This window comes from Gekko japonicus, unplaced genomic scaffold (genome assembly GCF_001447785.1).
Source record: "Gekko japonicus isolate JY-2015 unplaced genomic scaffold, Gekko_japonicus_V1.1 scaffold4032, whole genome shotgun sequence".
Taxonomy (NCBI): Eukaryota; Metazoa; Chordata; class Lepidosauria; order Squamata; family Gekkonidae; genus Gekko; species Gekko japonicus.
In genome coordinates, this window is record NW_015162083.1 from 84,761 (window position 1) to 100,721 (window position 15,961).

General features: G+C 49.5%; 1 protein-coding gene across 1 annotated transcript in view; it reads left to right on the forward strand.

Annotated features, from left to right (window-relative positions):
- Positions 1 to 15,961, forward strand: part of LOC107105650 (disks large homolog 2-like) — a gene marked incomplete at its 3' end in the record, with an annotated part of 82,862 nt that overhangs the window by 61,246 nt on the left and 5,655 nt on the right. Inside the window, exon 5 of the mRNA XM_015405646.1 lies at positions 7,866 to 7,934. Within this exon, the coding sequence (XP_015261132.1) occupies positions 7,866 to 7,934 (69 nt within the window). The remainder of the gene's footprint in view (positions 1 to 7,865; positions 7,935 to 15,961) is intronic.

Genomic DNA, 15,961 nt, shown 5'->3' on the forward strand with positions numbered 1-15,961 from the left:
ATCACTGGACTGTTTGCATGAATGAAACTGCTTTTGTGAAGATCCTGTAACCCTTTACATAGACTCACAGAATCGTAGACTTGGAAGGGACCTTCAGGATCATCTAATCCAACCCCCCTGCACAAGGCAGGAAATTCACAACTACCTCCCCCACACACACAAACCCAGTGACCCCTGCTCCATGCCCAGATGATAACAAGAAACCTCCAGGATCCCTAGCCAAACTGGCCTGGAGAAAAAATGCTATCTGACCCCATAGTGGTGATTAGCATTTCCCTGGGCGTTTAAAAAAGGGCCACAAGAACTAAGCACTGAGGCAACCCTCCCTGCCCTCCCTCTCATGATCCGCCTACATTCTCAGAATCAGCCTTGCTGTCAGATGGTCATCTAGTCTCTGTTTGAAAACCTCCAAAGAAGGAGAGCCCACCACCTCTCGAGCAAGTCTGGTCCACTGAGGAACCACTCTGCCAGGAAGTTCTTCCTAACATTTAGCTGAAAATGCTTTTGATTTACATAAATTACGTTTGCCAGTCCACCGGCCGGGGCGGGGAATTCCCTATCCTCTTCTTCCCTGTCATTGCTCACTGCTGGTTGGAGATTTATTTTTTTAAAGGCAAGCAAGACATGCACCATTATGTCACTTGAAGGGAAAACCCAGAAGTGACAGGGGGTAGCTCTAGGAATTGCTGGAAATTCTGTGGTTTTACAGTAGAGTTTCTGGCAATCCCTAGAACTACCCCCTGTAACTTGCAGGTTTTCAGCAGAAGTAATATAACAGTGCACATGGTGTCATGCCCCCCCTGTCCCTATCCCCAAAGCTTCCATCAGTTGCCGGGCAACCATAGCATGAACAAACCTGAAAGGAGAAGGACCTCACCGCACACTCAGTCAGCATGTGTAAAGCGCTATCACATCTCAGCTGATTTACGGAGACCTCAGCAAGGGGGCTTTCAAGGCAAGTGACAGCAGAGGTGGTCTCCCATTGCCTTCCTCTGCAGAGCCTTCCTTGGTGGTCTCCCATCCAAGCACCAGCCCAGCTTAGCTTCCAATTTATGGTGATCCCAGCAAGGGGCTTTCAAGGCAAGTGCCAGGCAGGGATCTGGGCGTTATACAACAGAAGGCATATAGCCACACATTATTTGTTTGTTTGTTTGTTTGTTTATGTCATGGCTCAGGTGGGGTGTCACCTGACGCTGCCACCACTCTGGATTTAGGTTCCCTTGGGAAGGCCCAGAGTACCCTCCCAAGACCTTCAGATCTCCCTTTTGGCCGAATGATAGGACCAGGCAGAGTGAACAAGGAAAAGGTTTATTTTATAGGAAGTCAAACAACAAGGTACAGAATAATAACAGTGTGGGTGAAAAGAAATCAAATGCCCCAACGCGTCTAAATATATACTGTCCCTAGCTCACTATTCCAAGTGACACTAGACTACTCACCCTTCCCTCAGGAAGAGGGTTTCTTCCTGCAGCAGCCTTCCTTCTGGCTCTGCCCTCTGGAAGAAAGAACAGCTTCTGCTCTGGCACCAACCCTTTTGTTCCCCAGCCCTCTTCTTCCCTATTGGTCAATTTTGACTCCAAAATCTCTCAGGGGCTTCTGGGAGTTGTAAGTGCTCGCAAGTTGTAAACAAGTGTAAAAACCATAACAATTCTAATCACAATCAGAATTCTGATAAAAAGTTAAAAACCAGATTTAAAAAGTCCGAGATGGCATCTCTAGAATTTATATCCCAGGTCTGGACTATCTGGCCACTTCCAGGCAGGGGGGAGAAAGCACAAGCTCAGAGCTGGAGGGGGTGGAGAGAGAGAAGAGGGTGCCAACCACAATGGAGAACCATTGCTGTCCTCAGCCAAAAGCCTGGCGGAACATCTCTGCCTTACAGGCCCTGCGGGATTGCGTGAGATCCCGCAGGGTCCTGGTGGTATGACAGTTCCACCAGGTTGGGGCCAGGACCAAAAAGTCCCTGGCCCCGGTCAAGGACAGCCGGACATCTTTGGGGCCAGGATATCATGCTGCCTTCCCTTCTACCAATCAGCAAAGTCAGATTAATAGTTTGTCTCCTTTTTATTTTTCCCTTCCTCCCAAGAACTCGGGTCAGGACATAACTTGCCCAAAGTCAGAGAAGGTGCAGTCTTCAGCAGATGACCCTTCCAAACCCATTGACTTCAATAGGTTTGCAAGACAGTAACTCCACTTAGGATCGCAGTCAGTGAGCTTTACAGCAGCGTAAGAATTGGAACATGGTCCAGTCCTTGTCTGATGCTCTAACCACCATGGCACCTTCTCTCTATATATTAAATTTTGCCTGAGATCAGCTTTTGTGCAACCCCTTTTTCAATAGTGCGGCTTCCCATCCCACGCTTTTGAAAGGACGCTGGCTTAGATGTGCCCTCTGACGGAGGAACTGCCTCTCATATCCAACGACATAAAGTAGCTCAAAGATTAATGATGGGCCATGGGCCACCATCGCTATGGCCTGGCCTCTCTGGGCCATGGAATATTTTAGAAAAGTGCACTCCTATTAGGGTTGCCAAGTCCATCTTCCACCCCCAGCGGGGGACTTTGGGAGCGTTCCTGGAGGGGGCGGGGCATCCCCGACGTGATGACGTCATGTTGGGGATGTCCGCCGGCCCCCCTCCACCCGCCCGCATGCCAGATCTCCAGAAACAGCAGTTCCCTGCACTTAAAGGAGCCGGTGTTTCCCTTTTAAATGCAGGAGCCGGCGTTTCCCTTTTAAATGAAGGAGCCGGCGTTTCCCCTTTAAGAGCAGCTGCGTTTCCCTTTTAAGTGCACGAAGTTGGAATTTCCCTGCAAGCCTGATCTCAAGTGGAGATTGGGCTTGGGAGGAAACACGGGTTCCACACACTTAAAGGGGGAGAGAGGGGTGGCTGTGGGTGTTGGTGGTGGGGCTTCCCCCGCTGGCCATCTGGCTGGCGACGGGTAGAACCCCCCCAAAAAACGGGGGACCCCTGGCAAACTGGGGGGTTTGGCAACCCTAACTCCTGTGTCAGAGCACTGGAAAGGGGAGGCACGTGACCTCTGCATATGGAACTGTCCATGATTACAAGAAAAGGTTCACCCAAAGGTCTAGGATTGGGGACAGAGATCTGGGTCGCTCACCAGAAATATATGCCATAGGTGTAGACGTCAGGCTCTTTGGTTTGCATGTATTCTGAGCATGTGTAAGAGCTGACGGTGTTTCATGTGTGAGGTCTGAATTGCTGGTATGGCTCCCCAGTAGGCTTCCGTCAGCCTCTTTGGATTGGGTGAGTTAAGATTCAACAGCTCTTTTCTGGATGCCGTTTCACAGCCTGGGAGGGGGGAGTGAACCTCCTCTGTGGCTTTCCCCAGTGGCAACAGGGGCCAGAAGCACCCGTCAAGCCATCAGGCGGACACTGCTGGTTCTCTTGGATGAGTTGTGAAACCGAACTGTGTTTGGCTGGCGTTGCGTCAAGTATCTGTGTTGACTGTCCGAACTGCCCGCTCTGTCTCATTGGCCAACTTTACCATTTCTGTTTCCGTTCAATGAACTTGCCAATGTCGTCTGTACCGCTGAGGGTGGGGAGAAAAAGGAGACCAGCCGCTTTAATATGCATCGTGCCAGTCAGCCCTGCCGTAGGGTTGTCAACTCTGGGTTAGGAAATTTCTGGAGATTTGAGGGTGGACGCTGGGGAGGACAATGGTTGTGGAGAGGAATGACCGCAGCAGAGTGCAATGGCACAGAGTCCACCCTCCATAGAAGCAACTTTCTGGAGGGGTTGCACCCCACCAATGTTCACTATTGGAAAAAAATGATTCTATTCCAGTTACTGTCCACAAACTTGCTTCTTCTTTTGTTCCTTTATTTTACGTCCTGCAGTGCCGCTGCTGCTGCTGCCGCCTCCAGACAATTGTCGTGCGACTACGGATTTCCTAGGTAAATATTCCGTTTCCCCCAATGCTTCGTCAGGTTGCTTTTTTATACGTGAAGCCGATGCCCTAAGCCTCCTACTCAGAGTTAATCTTATGTTTCCCTTCGGCATCTGCTGGGTCTCAGTTGGAACTGTAATTGGAATAGAATCATTTTTTTCCCACAGTGAACATTGGTGGGGTCAGGGCTATTTTTGGGCAGGAACGCACAGGAACGGAGTTCCGGCTGGCTCCCAAGTTGGCAAGCGACTTTCTAGAGGGGTTGCACCCCACCAATGTTCACTGTGGGAAAAAATGATTCTATCCCAGTTACTGTCCACAAACTTGCTTCTTCTTTTGTTCCTTTGTTTTATGTCCTGCAGTGCTGCTGCTGCCTCCAGACAATTGTCGTGCGACTACGGATTTCCTAGGTAAATATTCCGTTTCTCCCAGTGCTTCATCAGGTTGCTTTTTTATACGTGGAGCCGATGGCCTAAGCCTCCTACTCAGAGTTAATCTTACGTTTCCCTTCGGCATCAGCTGGCTCTCAATTGGAACTGTAATTGGAATAGAATCATTTCCCCCCCCCACAGTGAACATTGGTGGGGTTCAACCTTTGGTTAGTCACTGGGGTCCATTTGTGGCTTGAACTTTCTGGAGGGGAGCTGATCTCAGTGGTCTAGAGATCAGTTGTCATTCTGAGAGATCTCCAGGCCCCACCTGGAGGTTGGCAACCCTAGCCTTGTGTTTGTTGCTGAATTTATTTTTAAACCCCAGTTTTGGAAACATTGATCCTGATCCAGCATTGGGTCAGCGGTCCCCCTTGCAGATACTGAATCCCCTTCCCTGCATGAGTTGCTTCATCCAGCTCCCAGGGAAGACTAAGCAAGAGAAAAGACTAAGCAAGAGAAATGTGGTGGCTGTTGCTGGCACAGCCGGGCCTCACTACCCAACCGGTTGTACTTGAGTGGCTGCCTGCCCCAACTCGGAGAGCCAGGAGGACCCCACCACTGACTGAGATTTTGTGCTGCTGTATCAGGCCATGATCCCACGGGGTGATATGTAGGCAGGGGGGAGGAAAAATGAGTGCCCCCGATTACTACCAAACGTCCGGGAGCAATGTTGTGCCTAACTTAAATAGTAACTTTAATAGTAACTGCAATGTGCCTAACTTTTCAGGCAGAAGTTCTGTTTAGCAAGTTGCCTTTCAATCTGAACAGCCAATCAGATCTCCACTGGCCAATCAGAAGCCCCGCTGGGCTAAAGCCCTGCCTGGCACCACTTGTTTTGTAAAAACACTTGGTGGGTGCCTGGAAAGGTGTGTGTGGGTGCCATGGCAACCACGGACTCCACCTTGGGGACTCCTGACCTAATGGCTAGTGGATTCAGGGCAACCATTATGCGATTGGTCCCACCCCACATGGCGGACATTTTGTTGTGGCATCCAGTACTTGCTCAAAATTTCAAAAGTGCCCACCAGTTTAACAAGGCCCTTCTCCGTTTAATTAAAAATTGCCATCTCCGGGTTTGGGAATTCCTGGAAATTTTGAAGTGCAACCTGGGGGTGAGGTTCCCAGACGCCCCGATGGAGGCAGAAGTCCCCCACCACCAGGCCCCACCACCTCGCCGGCAGGGGGGACCTACCCAGAAAAAGAGGGAGGCCCAGTCAGCTACATGTCTATGTCATTTCTGACATGACCTGGAAGTGACATCATCATGTCAGTGATGTCGGGGTGATGCTCTGATATTTGGGCAAAAACCTCTGTGGTAGAAGCCAAATTTACAATAGAGCTTTTGCCCAAAATGCCACAGCATTGCCTCGACGTCACAGCGTGATGACACCACTTCCAGGTCACATCAGAAGTGACATAGACACATTACTGCAATTTTAGCCGGTCCTCCCTCCTGCTCCTGATGAGTCCCCCCCCATCCCCCACCAGTTGCCAGGAGGAGCCTGCCAACCTTACCAGGGGAGCTTGGGGTTGGGAGAGGGGGTTGATCTCGGCTGGGTATAATGCCCTAGTCCAGCCTCCCGCACAGCTGTTAACTCCAGGCAAATTGATCTCTGTCATCTGGAGATCAGTTGTAATACTGAGAGATTTCCAGGCCCTACCTAGGTTGCAAGCCTAGTTTTATTTAATGGGGATTGCCTATGTACTAGGGTTGCCAAGTGAATGTTACTCACTGGCGGGGGAGCCTCCCCACGCTCCGGGAGCTGTCCCTCGTGGTGCGCGCGTGCAAACCACACGCATGCTGCCAGCATGTCACCAGAAGTGACGCGCAACGTCGATCACGTTGAGGGCGTGGCCCCGATCATCTGAGGGAAAACCATAGAGTTTTCCCTCCGACGATCGGGGCCACGCCCCCAACGTGATTGACGTGGTTGCGTCACCTCTGGTGACACAGCCACGCTGTGCGGAAATCGGGCCTCCAAAGCAGGGGTTTACTCGCCCCCCACTTGGCAGCCCTACTATGTACATAAGAGTGCCCAAGTGGTCTTTGGAGAGTACTCAGACCTTCGCTCTTGTCTGACTGGCTGAAGTCAAAGATTCTGTGAGGAGCTAATTCATTATCTTCAAAGTCAGGGTCCAGGGAGTACCAATGAGTACAATGGGAGTTTATGTGTGGACCATTGCCTAGAGGACGATAGATAGATAGATAGATAGATAGATAGATAGATAGATAGATAGATAGATAGATAGATAGATAGATAGAGTATCCCACAGAGGCCCACCCTTCCTCCCCCAACCAGCTGATCCTGTGTTGTGCACAGGGGTCATTTCGTAGAAAAAGAGGTGCAGGAGCTCATTAGCATAAAGTATTACCATACCTCATTTGCATATGCCACACACCCTGACATCACCAGAAGTGTGTCAGAAGGCAACGCCCACCGCTCAGGCTCCACTGGACTGTTTTGGACTGCTAGCTATTGGGGGGGGGAACATGCAGATCTGCCCTCACAGAGGAGGGAGAGCTTGTACCTGAAGGCAGGCTGGGGGGGGGGCTCTGCAACTTACCTGGCTGCTTCTTCCTCTGACTGAGGGCTGCTGGGAGCAGGGGGGTGGGGCTTGTTGCATGTGCCCGCTCCCTGGGCTCCTTACTGCCGGAGCTCCGCTCCTGTGCGCTCCCACAGGAAACGACCTCTGGTTGTGCACTGCATCAAGGTCTGCCATATAGCCAACAGATCTTTTCCAGTCACATTCAAGGGAATCAGGAGGTTTATACTCTGGCCTGGAGTATGTGTAGGTTGCCAGCCACCAGGTGGGCCCCAGAGATCTCCCAGAATTACGACTGGTCTCCACGCTACAGAGAACCTCGGCTGAACTCTATGATATTGCAGCCCTCTGAGGTCCCTTCCTCCTCCCTAACCCTGGGATTTCCCAGCCTAGAGTTGGTAACCCTAACTATGGGAGGACTGACTGTAACAACTTTGGCCTCAGTCCAGGGATGACGCCTTCCCTGCATTTTGCAATGTGGTGGCTGTTGCTGGCACAGCCGAGCCTCGCTACCCAACCGGTTGTACCTGAGTGGCTACCTGCCCCGACTCGAAGAGCCAGGAGGACCCCACCACTGACTGAGATTTTGTGCTGCTGTATCAGGCCACGATACCACGGGGTGATATGTAGGCAGGGGGGAGGAAAAATGAGTGCCCCCGATTTCTCTTGGGATATTACGTGTGCTATGGCCCTCCCTGCTCCTGGAAGGCAAGCCTTTATTCAGTTCCAAGAGGGCCTTGTCTCTTCCTCAGTTATACAAACCTCAAATATCGAACCCCCCCCCCCCACCCTGAGTATACTTCACCATGCAGGCGCATCACTTCACACATTCCCTGTGCAGTGCCAGTATTTTGGACATCCTTTAATAGCGGCTAGCTTTGATAAGTGCAAGAAGCTCGAAAAGCAACAAGAGCCTGTGGGTTTCATTAATCTTGTTTTCCTTTCTTCCCCCCCTTCCCATTTTCTTTCTCGACTCTGTAGTCATTCGCAGCACAGCACGGTCACCCGGCCGCCCACAGTGAGCATACAGCGGAGCATTTCCATAGAAGGGTAAGACTGATGTTTTTGCTTAGACCTGCTACTTTCTTGATCCTGCCTCCTCCCTGGATCCACTGGGACTTGACTCTCTGCACAGTTGTAGGCAGGCAGCTCCCCGCTTTGGGCAGAGGATTTCCCGCCCCCGCCTGTAATCATAGAATCATGGGATGTTAGAGTGGGAAGCGACCTTGCAGGTCATCTAGTCCAACCCCCTGCACTCCGCAGGAGAACAGCCAAAAGATAGCCCTACAACATACCCAAAAGATGGTCGTCCAGCCTCCACTTGAAAACATCCAGCAAAGGAACATCCACCACCTCCGGAGGCAGACTGTTCCACTGCTCCACCGCTCTTACAGTTAGGAGGTTTCTCCTGATATTGAGCCGGTATCGACTCCCTTGTAATTTCCACCCATTAGATCTAGTCTTGCAATCTGGAGCAAGAGAGAATAGATCTGCTCCATCTTCTACATGACAGCCCTTCAAATACTTGAGGACTGCAGTCATGTCCCCTCTAAGTCTTCTCTTTCCCAGGCTAAACATACCCAACTCTTTCAGCCTTTCCTCATAAGACTTTGATTCCAACCCCCTCACCATCCTGGTTGCCCTCTTCTGGACACGCTCGAGCTTCGCAACATCCTTCCTAAAACGTGGTGCCCAAAACTGGACACAGGACTCCAGGTGAGGCCTGACCATAGCAGAATAGAGTGGAACTACCACCTCCCGTGATCTGGACAGAATGCTTCTCTTAATACATCCTAAGATTGCATTAGCTTTCTTCGCAGTCACATCGCACCACAGGCTCATGTTTAGCTTGTGATCAACCAGAACACCCAGATCCCTTTCACACGTGCTGCTGTCAAGCCAAGTCCCTCCCATTCTATATCTGTGCCTTTGATTTTTTGTTCGTAAGTGTAAGACTTTGCACTTATCTCTATTGAAATTCATTTTATTTGTCTCAGCCCATTTGTCCAGCCTATCTAGATCATTTTGAATCCTGACTTGGTCTTCTTCAGAATTAGCAATCCCACCCAGCTTCGTGTCATCTGCAAATTTGATCGGCTGGGTGGTGGGGGGCTCCCATCGGGGAGGTAGGCCTAGGCTGTGATGTGGCGATGTACAAGTAGTATGGTTGCCAGATGCCTGGATATTTGGGGGTGGAGCCTGGGAAGGGCGGGATTCGGGGAGGGGAGGGACTTCAGTGGCGTATAATGCCAGAGAGTCCAACTTCCAAAGGTGGCCGTTTTCTCCAAGGGAGTTGATCTGGAGATCAGTTGAAATCCTGGATCTCCAGCCATGACCTGGAGGTTGGCAGCCCTGACTGGAAGTGACATCACATCACCGGCATCGCAGTGACACCTTGGTATTTGAGCAAAAACTTTATGGTGGAAGCCATTTTTACCGTAGAGTTCCTTCCCCTCGAATACCAGAGCGTGGCCACAATGCCAGTGACATGGTGACATCATAGAATGATAGAGTTAAAAGTTAGTTAGAAGAGGCCCTGCGGGCCATCTGGTCCAACCCCCTGCTCAGTGCGGGATCAGCCTAGAGCATCCCTGACAAGGGTTTGTCCTGCTGCTGCTTAAAGACTGCCAGGAAAGGGGCGCACACCACCTCCTGGGGCAGCTGATTCCACTGTTGCACAACTCTGACTTGTCAAAAAGTCTTTCCTAAGATCCAGCCGGTACTCTCCTGCCCTCCTCTTCTCCAAACTGAACATTCCCCAGTCCCTCAGCCTTTCTTCACAGAGCTTCTTGGTCTCCAGGCCCCCGACCATCCTCGTCGCTCTCCTCTGTGCCCACTGATGGAGCAGAGGTCCATCAGTGGCTATTAGCCACAAGGTATAAATAGGGGCTCTGGGGCAAGTGATGCTCTGTGACATCTTGGTGCTTGGGGGGGTCAACAGTGGGAGGGCTTCTAATGTCCTGGCCCCACTGGTGGACCTCCTGATGGCACTGGTATTTCTGGCCACTGTGTGATACAGAGTGTTGGACTGGATGGTCCTTTGGCCTGATCCAACATTGGCATCTCTTATGTTCTCTTATGTTCTTATGGAGATCGCATTAGCCTTTTTTGTCGCCACATAGGGCTCCCAAATCTCACCAAATCGCAGCGGGGGATCCGCAGGTCTTTGCAGAATCTGTGCTGCGGGGACGGCAAGATGCGTTGCACCGCTGTCACCAGGACATGACGCTACGTGTCGCTCTGGCAACAGGGCTGTTTGGAGCCCCATTGCCAGAGCGACACGTAGCGTCATGTCCTGGCAACGGCAGGTGCAACGCGTCTCGCTGTCCCCACATCACGGATTCTGCAAAGACACACGATCCCCCGTCGCAACTTGGCAACCCTATCGCCACATCACACTGGCATCACTTCTAGCGCAGACTGGAAGTGAGGCCCATAGACAGGATTTTGTGGCTTGTGGGCAATTTTTTTTCAGGTGGGGCTGAAGTTCTCAGTGCAAAAAGAAAAAAAACAGAATTCTGAGGATTATGACTCACTCCTCTTCTCTCTCTGAGTCTTCTCAAGCTGTCTATTCTACATAGGTATTCTTAGGCTAGCAATCACCCTTAGCCTATTAACCCTTTAGCCAAAAGAAAACTGTTACCAGGATAGATCTCTAAACTGCAAGCTGTCAACCACTGTAGATGACAGTCCTCAGCTGCTACAAGTTAATCACTTCGCCAGCCTAAGCAACAATTCTGATTACAAGCTGGCAGGTGGGGCTGATGACTTCTATAGTCAAGAAAGCTAACACTTAAGCAGGAAAACGCTCTTAAAAGAGACCAGTTTCTTGACACAGAAGGTATCCTAGAGGTCACCTACTCCAACCTGTTTTCCCAGTGTGGGGATTAGTCAACTACAGCACCCCACACTGCTTAAAGGAGTGCACACCTTTAAAAATGTTTTAAAAAGAGTGAAAGAAGCATATACAGGAGAAATTCTTGTGGGGCTCTGCCTTTAAGAAAGGGGGCAGAGCCCCCAAAAGCCCCACCGTAGCTACAGACCTGGAAGTGACATCATTTTGTTGCCAGTGACAGGGCCTAGGCCTCCCTCCCACTCCAGGTGAGTTCCTCCTGCTTCCCACCAGTGTCAGGAGGGACCCGGAAACCGTAGTTGTAGAGGATACTCTTTTGTTCCTCCTCCTCTATGGTTATGGGGGAAGGCATCTTTTGATGAGTACTCAAACACTCCCCTTTTCTTTCTTTCTCCCCTGAATACATTATATGATGACTGTTGTGTAGCTGGTTGCAGGTGAAGAGACAATACAAGGGCAGATTCTTAACACAAGGCTTTAGCCTTCCTTTTTTTCTTACAGCCCCTGCTCTCCTCTCTCCTGACCCTTTCCCCTTCCTCCTGCTCTGCCCTTTTCCTTTCAGTCCTGAGATGCCTAGTCGGCCCAACAGCAGACTACGGTCTCCCTAATGGGACAAACGTCTGAACATTGACAGTGAAGCAACTTGCGGCTTTTAAAACACAACGACAACTCAAGTTGAAACCAGAAGTTAACAAATAGGGTTGCCAACTCTGGGTTGGGAAATTCCTGGAGATTTGGGGGTGGAGCCTGGAGAGGGCAGGGCTTGGAGAGGAGAGATACCTCAGTGCTGTACACTGCCTGAGAGTCCACCTCCCAAAGCAGACCTTTTTTCCCAGGAGGGCTGATCTTTGTAGTCTGAACATCGGTTGTAACTCTGGGAGATCTCCAGGCCTCACCTAGAGAATGGCAACCGTATCACCCCCCTAGAAAACCAGTTTGGTGCTATGGAGCAGATGGTCACGGAACCTACCAGGGGAGAGGTGATCCTTGATTTGGTCCTAAGTAACACTCAAGACCTGGTGAGAGATGTAAAAGTGATTGCACCGCTTGGAAACAGTGATCATAATGTTGTTGAGTTCATCATTTGTACAAATAGAGAATTGGCCAAAAAGACTCACACAACCATTTTTAACTTTAAAAGGGGTAATTTCTCTGATATGAGGGGACACGTGGGGAGGAAACTGAAAGGAAAAGTAGAAAGGGTCAAAACAATTGGGGAAGCTTGGGATCTATTTAAAACTACGATCCTAGAAGCTCAAAAAATATATATTCCGCAGGTTAGGAAAGGCACAAAAAGGTATAGGAAAAAGCCTGCATGGTTAACAAACAGAGTAATGGAGGCTGTAAAAAGTAAAAAGAATTCCTTTAAGCAGTGGAAAGCTAGTCACAGTGAGGCTGATAAAACGGAACACAGGCTATGGCAAATAAAATGCAAGTCTGAGGTCAGGCAGGCAAAAAGGGAATATGAGGAGCATATAGCAAAAAACGTAAAAACCAACAATAAAACTTTCTTCAAATACATTAGAAACAGGAAACCAGCCAGGGAGGCAGTGGGGCCCTTGGACGACCAAGGGGTAAAAGGAGTATTGAAGGATGATAGGGAAATGGCTGAGAAGCTAAATGCATTTTTTGCCTCCGTCTTCACTGTGGAAGATGAGAAGTGCTTGCCCACTCCAGAACCACTGATTTCAGGAGGGGTGTTGAAAGACCTGAGTCAGATTGAGGTGACGAGAGAGGAGGTCCTAAAACTGATAGACAACTTAAAAACTGAAAAATCACCAGGCCCAGATGGCATACATCCGAGAGTTCTGAAAGAACTCAAATGTGAACTTGTAGATCTCCTGACAAAGATATGTAATCTTTCCTTAAAATCTGCCTCCATTCCTGAGGATTGGAAGGTAGCTAATGTCACTCCCATCTTTAAAAAGGGTTCCAGAGGAGATCCGGGAAATTACAGGCCAGTCAGTCTGACGTCGATACCGGGTAAATTGGTGGAAACCATTATTAAGGAAAGAATTAGTAGGCACATAGATGAACAAAACCTATTGAGGCAGACTCAGCACGGTTTCTGTAAGGGAAGATCTTGTCTCACTAACCTGTTAGTGTTCTTTGAGGGGGTGAACAAACATGTGGACAAGGGGGATCCAATAGATATTATTTACCTTGACTTCCAGAAAGCTTTTGATAAAGTTCCTCATCAAAGGCTCCTAAGTAAGCTCAAAAATCATGGGATAGAAGGACAAGTCCTTTTATGGATCAAAAACTGGCTAGTTCATAGAAAACAGAGAGTGAGTGTAGGTGGGCAATTTTCTCAGTGGAGGGTGGTAAGCAGTGGGGTACCGCAGGGATCAGTACTTGGTCCACTGCTTTTTAACTTGTTCATTAATGATTTGGAGATGGGAGTAAGCAGTGAAGTGGCTAAATTTGCGGATGATACAAAGTTGTTCAGGGTGGTGAAAACCAGTGAGGATTGTGAGGCACTCCAAGGGGATCTGTCAAGGATGGGCGAGTGGGCGTCAACATGGCAAATGGGGTTCAATGTGGCCAAGTGCAAGGTGATGCACATTGGAGCCAAAAATCCTAAATATAAATACACATTGATGGGGTCTGAACTGGCAGAGACTGAGCAAGAGAGAGATCTTGGAGTTGTAGTGGATAACTCACTGAAAATGTCGAGACAGTGTGTGACTGCAATAAAGAAGGCCAATGCTATGCTGGGGATTATTAGGAAGGGTATTGAAAACAGATCAGCCAATATAATAATGCCCCTATATAAATCAATGGTGAGACCTCATTTGGAATACTGTGTGCAGTTCTGGGCACCACACCTTAAAAAGGATATTATAGCTTTGGAAAAAGTGCAGAAAAGGGCAACTCGAATGATAAAAGGGTTGGAACACTTTCCCTATGAGGAAAGGTTAAAGCGCTTAGGGCTCTTTAGCTTGGAGAAAAGACGACTGAGGGGTGACATGATCGAGGTTTATAAGATTATGCATGGGAAAGAGCAGGTAAAGAAAGAGGTACTTTTCTCCCTTTCTCACAATACAAGAACTCGTGGGCACTCCATGAAACTGCAGAGCGGTCGGGTTAGAACGGATAAAAGGAAGTACTTCTTCACCCAAAGAGTGATTAACACATGGAATTCACTGCCACAGGAAGTGGTGGGTGCTACAAGCATGGACGGCTTCAAAAGGGAATTAGATAAGCATATGGAGCAGAGGTCCATCAGTGGCTATTAGCCACAAGGTATAGCTAGGGGCTCTGGGGCAAGTGATGCTCTGTCTTCTTGGTGCTTGGGGGGGGTCAACAGTGGGAGGGCTTCTAATGTCCTGGCCCCACTGCTGGACCTCCTGATGGCACTGATATTTCTGGCCACTGTGTGACACAGAGTGTTGGACTGGATGGGCCTTTGGCCTGATCCAACATTGGCGTCTCTTATGTTCTTATGTTCTTATGACTCTAATCTGGGAGAACCGGGTTTGATTCCCCACTCCTCCACTTGCAGCTGCTGGTGTGACCTTGGGTCAGTCATAAATTCTCTCAGAGCTGTTCTCTCAAGAGCAGTTCTGGAAAGAGCTCTCTCTCAGTCCCACCTACCTCACAGGGTGTCTGTTGCGGGGAGGGAAAGGGAAAGGAGATTTCAAGCCACTCTGAGACTTCTTCGGGCAGTGAAGGGCAGGGTATAAATCCAATCTCTTCTCTCCTCTTCTAAAACTCAGGAATATAAGATAAGCACAGTGGCAGTTCACAACGACCATAGCGGTGCCAGCCTAAGCCCTTGTTAATACAATCACATCTATTGTGAAAATTCTGATTAAGCCATTCTTTATGCCCCAATGAATCTGTCTTTGAAGTACCACAAGAACTCCTTTTCGTTTATAAAGAAGGAGAGCCTCTGTAACACCTATTGAACTGCATTGTGCCATGGAGTTCAGGCATGTACAAAATTAACAGGTGCACAATTTTACAGAATTTGTTTTTTTAAAAAACGGAAAATTGTATCTCAGGAGAACATAGGTAGTTTCTTTTTCCCCATGAGCCCACCTTGCACAGTTTAGAAACTAGTGTGTATGTGAGGGGAGGGTCTTCATGGGGAAAAGGTCTACAGAAAATGTAAGCCACAAATAGGCACCCAGCCTCCAGTTGGGGCCTGGATATCTCTCAGAATTACAACTCATAAGAACATAAGAGAAGCCAATGTTGGATCAGGCCAGTGGCCCATCCAGTCCAACACTCTGTCACACAGTGGCCAAAAATACCAGGCGCCATCAGGAGGTCCAGCAGTGGGGCCAGGACACTAGAAGCCCTCCCACTGTCCCCCCCCCCAAGCACCAAGAATACAGAGCATCACTTGCCCCAGACCGAGAGTTCCTATCTATACCTTGTGGCTAATAGCCACTGATGGACCTCTGCTCCATATGCTTATCTAATTCCCTTTTTAAGCCGTCCATGCTTGTAGCTGCCACCACCTCCTGTGGCAGTGAATTCCGTGTGTTAATCACTCTTTGGGTGAAGAAGGACTTCCTTTTATCTGTTCTAACCTGACTGCTCAGCAATTTCATGGACTGCCCACGAGTTCTTGTACGGTGAGAAAGGGAGAAAAGTACTTCTTTCTCAACCTGCTCTGTCCCACGCATAATCTTGTAAACCTCAATCATGTCACCCCAGACAACAGCGATCAGTTCCCCCGGAGAAGATGGCTGCTTTGGAGGTAGGGTCCCCAGGTCCCCCCAGTCCATCAGTGGGGGATGGGGGGTAGTGTTGCCAGCTCCAGGCTGGAAAAATCCTGGAGATTTGGGGATGGGGCAGGACAGGGACCTCAGTGGGGTACAATGCCACAGAGTCCACCCTCCAAAGAGAGCCAGTTTGGTGTAGTGGTTAAGTGCACGGACTCTAATCTGGGAGAACCGGGTTTGATTCCCCACTCCTCCACTTGCACCTGCTGGATGACCTTGGGCAAGCCGTAGTTCTGATAAGAGCTGTCCTTGAAAAAGAGCAGTTTCTGTCAAGAGCTCTTTCAGCCCCACCTACCTCACAGGGTGTCTGTTGTGGGGAGGGGAAGGGAAAGGAGTTTGTAAGCCCCTCTGAGACTCCTTTGGGTAGTGAAGGGCGGGGTATAAATCCAATCCAAGTTTGGTGTAGTGGTTAAGTGCACAAACTCTAATCTGGGAGAGCCGGGTTTGATTCCCCCACTCCTCCACTTGCACCTGGCTGGATGACCCTT